At 52.3% G+C, this 7,289-nt stretch overlaps 1 protein-coding gene across 6 annotated transcripts in view; it reads left to right on the forward strand.

Annotated features, from left to right (window-relative positions):
* atp2b3b (ATPase plasma membrane Ca2+ transporting 3b) overlaps nucleotides 1-7,289 on the forward strand; it is a 53,891-nt gene that overhangs the window by 33,720 nt on the left and 12,882 nt on the right. For all 6 annotated transcript variants that reach the window (XM_070544909.1, XM_070544910.1, XM_070544911.1 and 3 more), the window contains 8 exons: nucleotides 1,384-1,542; nucleotides 1,649-1,828; nucleotides 3,779-3,866; nucleotides 3,953-4,059; nucleotides 4,550-4,741; nucleotides 5,344-5,557; nucleotides 6,559-6,770; nucleotides 6,871-6,978. In XM_070544909.1, coding sequence (XP_070401010.1) covers nucleotides 1,384-1,542; nucleotides 1,649-1,828; nucleotides 3,779-3,866; nucleotides 3,953-4,059; nucleotides 4,550-4,741; nucleotides 5,344-5,557; nucleotides 6,559-6,770; nucleotides 6,871-6,978 — 1,260 coding nt within the window. The remainder of the gene's footprint in view (nucleotides 1-1,383; nucleotides 1,543-1,648; nucleotides 1,829-3,778; nucleotides 3,867-3,952; nucleotides 4,060-4,549; nucleotides 4,742-5,343; nucleotides 5,558-6,558; nucleotides 6,771-6,870; nucleotides 6,979-7,289) is intronic.

Raw genomic sequence — 7,289 nt, forward strand, 5'->3', positions numbered from 1 at the left:
CGGCAACCCTCGGATTGCTGCATGGCCTTCTCTTCTCTCCGAGCCGCCCTTTGTTGTGGTTTTAGTTTTGTTGTGAATTACCCAAAAGTCCCAACAAACACAGGAGTAGACGTTGTGTTTGAGTCGTTTTCACTTTCCTCTTGTCTGAATATTGTTTTATGAGGAGTGCGCATAGACAAACAAATAAACAAACAAACAAACAAACAAACAATAAATAAATAAAAAGTCTGCTGGCTTCTCTCATCACCAAGTCTTGCATCCTGAAATTGTGGAGATAAACTTTCCTACTCAGCCAGCTGGGCGAGGCGAGGCGAGGGTGAGGCGAGGCTGAGGGCGAGGCGAGGTGAGGTGAGGGCGAGGCCAGGGCGAGGCGAGGTGAGGGCGAGGTGAGGCAAAGCGAGGGCGAGGGTGAGGCGAGGTGAGGGTGAGGCGAGGGCGAGGTGAGGCAACGTGAGGGTGAGACGAGGGCGAGGGCAAGTCGAGGTGAGGGCAAGTCGAGGCGAGGGCGAGGCGAGGCGAGGTGAGGGCGAGGGCGAGGTGAGGCAAAGCGAGGGTGAGGCGAGGCGAGGATGAGGCGAGGCGAGGTGAGGGCGAGGGCGAGGCAAAGCGAGGGCGAAGCGAGGGTGAGGCGAGGCGAGGGTGAGGCGAGGTGAGGTGAGGCGAGGTGAGGTGAGGGCGAGGCGAGGCAAGATGAGGTGAGGGCGAGGTGAGGGCGAGGGCGAGGGCGAGATGAGGGCGAGGCGGGGCGAGGTGAGGGCGAGGCCTCTCTTTAGCATGAAAGCAGGATATTTTCTGAAAGCTGCTTTGCTGACTTTCCTCAGATGTCCACCAACAAACGTCCACAATAACGCGTCCACATCCCGTCTAACGACCAGAAGCGCCCTGGAACCAGACGTCTGCAGAAACGTGGCGTCAGACTCACGCTTTGCTCTGAACCTGTTAGATACAAGCCAGCTGTTGCTGCATCGGCGGCGTTGCGGCGGAGCAGAAGCTCCTGCTGTGTGTGTTGTGGGAGCGTGCAGCCTGAGCCGTGTGAGGCAGACTGACAGGCTGACGGATCTAAATTTGGCTCACGATGAACGCAGCTTGTGCCGTGAGAAAAATAACTGCTCCTTCCACAACTCGGTTCCAGCTCAGTAGTTCGGTTTGCGTTGTGGCAGCTTTGTGTCATCTCCTCTTTGTATCACATGGTGCCGTCTGCAGCGAGCCGGGGGTCTTTCCCTGCAGCTGCGTCACAAGGAATCCATCAGAACTGCACCTCAAACATTATTTCAGCTTTAGAAATGCGGACGTGAGCGTCGTTCTAGCACAGCGAGCCGAGCGGAGGGACGTTTGCTTCTGGATCTTCCCCTGATTGTGTTTCTGATGATGACTGATGACCAGGTGATTGAGCCAATGGCGTGTGAGGGTCTGAGGACCATCTGCATCGCTTACCGGGATCTGTCACCGAATCCAGAACCTGAATGGGACAACGAGGCAGAAATAGTGACGGAGTTGACCTGCATCACCGTGGTTGGAATAGAAGACCCCGTCCGACCCGAGGTGTGTTACCGCAGCAGCTTCAGAGTTCACCGTGTCGTTTAACTCGTTTTCTAATCAGACTTGATGCCGTGTTTCTGTGTGAACAAATTCCTTTGACCTTTCCAAGGTGCCTGAGGCCATCCGGAAGTGTCAGCGTGCAGGCATCACCGTGCGGATGGTAACTGGTGACAACATAAACACAGCCCGGGCCATAGCTGCCAAATGTGGCATCATCCACCCTGGAGATGACTTCATCTGTCTGGAGGGCAAAGAGTTCAACCGACGAATCAGGAACGAGAAAGGGGAGGTAGGTTTTAGTGACGGGAATTCCGGCTCTTTTTAGAGAGCCGGTTCTTTTAGCTCAGTTCACCAAAAAGAGTCGGCTCTTTTGGCTCAGTTCACCAAAAAGAGTCGGCTCTTTTGGCTCAGTTCACCAAAAAGAGTCGGCTCTTTTGGCTCAGTTCACCAAAAAGAGTCGGCTCTTTTGGCTCAGTTCACCAAAAAGAGTCGGTTCTTTTGGCTCCCAAGTGGCTCCTCAGATTTTCTGTTGCGTAGAGTACATTTATAACAAGAATAATGCTAACCTACATGTAAAATGACTTACTAATATAAATAAATGCAATATTTATCATTTCTATGGATTTAATAACTGAACACTTTAAGAAATCTCCACTTTCCGACTGCTGGTGCTCGTTTTCTCACCGTCTTCGTCGCACTCTCCTCTCTCTCGCTCGCCCCTTTCCTCCTCCTCATTCCCTCACCCGCATGTGCTCTGCTGTGTCTGAGTCTGATCCTCCCTCCTCCCCGCCCCTGCTGCTCTGTGTGTGGACAGTCTGGACACGCAGTTACACATGCTGACCAATCGCCTGTAGCTTTCACCAAAGCAAGAGGGGAGGGGCGAGGGGAGCTTGCTTCTCACAAGCGTGTGAATTTAAACGCTGTGTGTTCAACAGAAGAGCTCAGAACCAAGTTTAGGTTTGTGCGTCCAACAATTAACGATGAAAGTTATCGTAGGTATCATACGTCAGCTTTCTGTCAGGACTAGCTGAGCCCACGAGCAATGACTAGCTAACCTGCTAACAGCTAATGGCTGATTTCTACAATCACAAACAGCTCTTGCTGTAGAAAGTCCCACCGACGTGTCAGAATGCTGTAATCCACCTTAAGCTGGTTGTTCCAACCGAACAACGTCTGAGTCACGGCGCTGCTGCTTCACTCACCTGTCCACCAAACGGGTCACGAGGGAACGTTGTGTAGCAACCAGCAGAAACTAACGCCGAGTGTGGAGGTCTGCTCCGTTTGGCATCTTCACCGATGTGTGATGGAGGAGGAGTTTGTCTCCTAAAGTAAATTCATCCATGAAAATAGAAACCCGACATCTGAGAGCAACCTGAAGCTGGAGGACGAGCACCACCCAACCTAGAGGCTGGTTCCAGTGCATGTTTTAAGCCCCGCCCCCTCCATGTTTTAGCGTTGTTTCAAAGGAAGAATATACCTGGGATAATTGTTTTTCTAGTGCGGACTCACCTGTTCATGACCAGAGCAGAGGGCCCCAGGGCCTGAAGCCCGGGGCCTGAAGCCCGGGGCCTGAAGCCCGGGGCCTGTAGCCCGGGGCCTGAAGCCCGGGGCCTGTAGCCCGGGGCCTGAAGCCCGGGGCCTGAAGCCCGGGGCCTGAAGCCAGGGGCCTGAAGCCCGGGGCCTGAAGCCCGGGGCCTGTAGCCCGGGGCCTGAAGCCCGGGGCCTGTAGCCCGGGGGCCTCTGCTCTGAGTGTGATTATCCGTTCTTTAGCTGTTTCTCTAGGAACAATTTCCCTTGTGTCAGAGCAAACGTGTGTTTTTAGCTGCGTGTTTTTGTCTCACCTCCACTAGCCTTGAAACCAGCGGCTCACTTGACCGTTTTATGGGATGTTGTCTTAAACCTCGGTGTAAAAGTCTGCAGCTGTGGTGAAGCAGGACCACTGACGGTAACGTAGGGAGGCGGCGGTCGAAGCTCCATCCTGGCGTGTTTTAATCTTATATAACAGAAAATAAAGACAACATGCAGCGCTTCAATCTGACGCATTCAGCTGGATCTTCTGATTTTAGCAGAAGGCCTGATGCTGGTTAGTGCTGCACCTTTGCTTTTCACACGCGTGTGAATTTAAACGCTGCGTGTCGACTGCGTGTGGTGTGGAGCTCAGGGTTAGCGGTGGCATCTGGTGAGAGACGCTGAGGAGGATCTCCTTCATCACACCACCTGTCCTCTCCTCCTCCCACAGATCGAACAGGAACGCATCGACAAAATCTGGCCCAAGCTGCGCGTGCTGGCTCGGTCCTCACCAACGGACAAGCACACACTGGTCAAAGGTGAGGCAGGCTCACTCACACACACACACACACACGCACGCACGCACACACACACGCTGAGCCTCTTCCCTCTCATGTGTTCCCAGGCATCATTGACAGCAGCGTTGTAGAACAGAGGCAGGTTGTCGCGGTAACGGGAGACGGGACTAATGACGGGCCAGCTTTGAAGAAGGCTGATGTTGGCTTCGCCATGGTAACCTGAGATGTTTTTCACCTTTAATGTTCATGTGGTGCTGAAGCGCTCCTCAGGCTGCTTCTGTGCTTCCTTCTGGAGCTGCTCTGTGTTTTCTGCCTCTGTGATCAAAAACACTGGAAACGTTTTTATTTCCATCCTGATGAAAGTGAAACAGGATGCGAGGGTTAGGGTTTTAATCCCAAATGAAGACCAGTAACAACCAACTCCTTTAGCTCCTTTATGTCAAAGTTTTCTAAAGACACACATCAGTGTTCAGGTCAGGTAAACCAGGGTGTTCACGGCTGTGTTTAGTCACGGCGGGCCAGAGGAGATTTGCTACGTAGATTTCACGTTAGAAACGTGTTTGAATGGCGCTCTCGGAGCGCCGGCGCTCAGAGGCAGAACGACCCGATATTGAGCCAGCCACACTCCCAAGTGATGTGGATGCTCGCTGGCATGAGTCACGTCATGAGTCGTCTCCCCCTCACTCTGCCTCCGTCGCTGCCAGGGCATCGCAGGGACAGACGTGGCCAAAGAGGCGTCCGACATCATCCTGACTGATGACAACTTCAGCAGCATTGTCAAGGCGGTGATGTGGGGACGAAACGTCTACGATAGCATCTCCAAGTTCCTGCAGTTCCAGCTCACCGTCAACGTAGTGGCTGTCATCGTGGCCTTCACCGGAGCCTGCATCACTCAGGTGGACGGACGCACACGCATGCTGACACGTGCATTCCTGCACACACACACACACACACACACACACACACACACACACACACACACACACACACACACACACACACACACAAGTGCCACATCTGCACGCATCACTCCCGGTTGATCTGCAGAGACAATCTAAACGCTGAAGTGCTTTTATTGCACTTCCAGAAGCAGCTGACTGCAGCAGCCTGACACTGGATTCTGCATCAGTTATTACGGTTGTTCCTAATCCAGCAGATTAAAGGACACGAACACCTACAGACATGATCTTTATGGAGGTGCAGACATAAATGAACAAATGTTAAACAGTTGAAATCATGTAAAGGCTTTGATGACTGAAATAACAACCGGGTGTGTGTTGCTGATGGGATGCTTCACACCACTAGTCTTGGTCCACGCTGAAGGCCGCTGGGAGCTGAAGAACTTGAGTTGTTTGTTTTTCTCCTACATTTGCTCCCACGGGCTGAGCAGATGTGATCCTCTCTGACACGTCGTTTGACCCGAACTAGGATTCTGCAGAACAACCAGAAGCACACCAAGTCAGGATCTCCCGCTGATCTGTGGCTCGTGTCTCTGCAGGACTCTCCTCTGAAGGCGGTGCAGATGCTTTGGGTCAACCTGATCATGGACACGTTTGCGTCTCTGGCCCTGGCCACCGAGCCCCCCACCGAAGCGCTGCTGTTACGAAAGCCCTACGGTCGGAACAACCCGCTCATCTCGCTGACTATGATGAAGAACATCCTGGGTCATGGAGTCTACCAGCTGGTCATCATCTTCACTCTGCTGTTCATAGGTGCTCAGACTCTCCAGTTGCTCTTGTCTCATCTGGACTGAAGGTCTGAACTCGTCTCACGCTAAAACTGGAGTAGCTGCTCGATGGGGGGGGGGGGGGGGGGGCTGTCACTATTATCAGAATTTAAAATAAAAATTGTCCTCACAAACGCAGCCTGTCTGTGTCTGTGAGGATGCTTTTGTAAAGCCAGCAACACACACACACTCACACACACACACACACTCAATCACACACACACACACACACACACACATACACACACGCACACACACACACACACACACACACGCACACACACACACATGCACACACACACACACACACACACACACGCACACACACACACACACGCACACACACACACATACACACATGCACACACACACACACACACACACACACACACACACACACACACACACACACACACACACACACACACAGCCTAGCATGTCTGCTGTGGGAAATCGGCCCAGGCAGATGCTCCGCCATCATGAATGTTTTTGTTATAATGAAGCCTTCATGAAGTTCAGATGTTTTGTTGCCATGGCAACTCAACGTGGCGTTTAGCTGTAGCTAAGTAGCTAGCTGAAGGTTAGCCTAGCCTTACTGACCAAACATCACCCAAACTAGAAATAAATATTTGATCGTTTCTAAATTCAAAATTTGAATCACAGCAGATTTTTCTGCAAATATTTATTTATATTTATTAATGTTCGAGTTTCGCTATAACACACACTTTGTTTTTAATGGATCTGAACGTTAAACAAAGCGCCGCACAGAGAAGTGCTAAACACGTAAAATGACAATGCCAGGTGGAGAATAAGCATCTAGAGGATTTAGGGGCTCATCCCTTGAGTTTAAGAGCCTGCATGTGTGGAGTCACCAGCAGGAGGCGACACTTGCTGCTCCAAACCGTTGTGAGAAGGCTGGTTTGTGCGGAGGACAAAGACCCTCTGGAGGACGAACCTTTTCCTGACCTCTTCTCTCTGAACCCCCAGGCGAGCGCATGTTTAACATCGACAGCGGCCGCAACGCGCCTCTCCACTCGCCACCCTCTGAGCACTACACCATCATCTTCAACACCTTCGTCCTCATGCAGCTTTTCAACGAGATCAACGCTCGCAAGATCCACGGGGAGAGGAACGTCTTTGACGGCATCTTCTCTAATCCCATCTTCTGCTCCATCGTTCTGGGGACCTTCGCCGTGCAGGTCAGGTGAACGCTCAGGGGCTTAGTTCTGCAGGCGGGGGTTCTGTGACCCGTTGTGTTGCCGTACCAGCGGAGACTAACGCGCCTGGTTTCTGCTGCAGATTGTGATCGTGCAGTGGGGAGGGAAGCCCTTCAGCTGCGCCCCTCTCAACATGGAGCAGTGGCTCTGGTGTCTGTTCGTGGGAGTGGGAGAGCTTCTCTGGGGGCAGGTAAGCAGCTCGTCAGCCGTTCACCCGGAGAGCTGCTGGTTGAACCAGCGTTAGCTCAGTGTCGCCCCGCTGGCTTCCTGATGAATGAATGAACTGGTCCGTCTCCATAAATCCAGTTAGTCTTCAACCTGCCAGTCCAAACCGGTTTGGCGGCGCCTCTCACGTGTCACGCACGTTTATGTTAAGGTGTGTTTCTGTGTAAAAGACAGCCTCCGTTCAGAGAAACTGTTTATTGACTTAAGGATTGATGAGCTAACGGCTAGTCTGAGTATAGACGGGACCAAACAACAGACAGGAAAGGAGCCATCTTT

Source organism: Nothobranchius furzeri, chromosome 15 (genome assembly GCF_043380555.1).
Source record: "Nothobranchius furzeri strain GRZ-AD chromosome 15, NfurGRZ-RIMD1, whole genome shotgun sequence".
NCBI classification, from domain to species: Eukaryota; Metazoa; Chordata; class Actinopteri; order Cyprinodontiformes; family Nothobranchiidae; genus Nothobranchius; species Nothobranchius furzeri.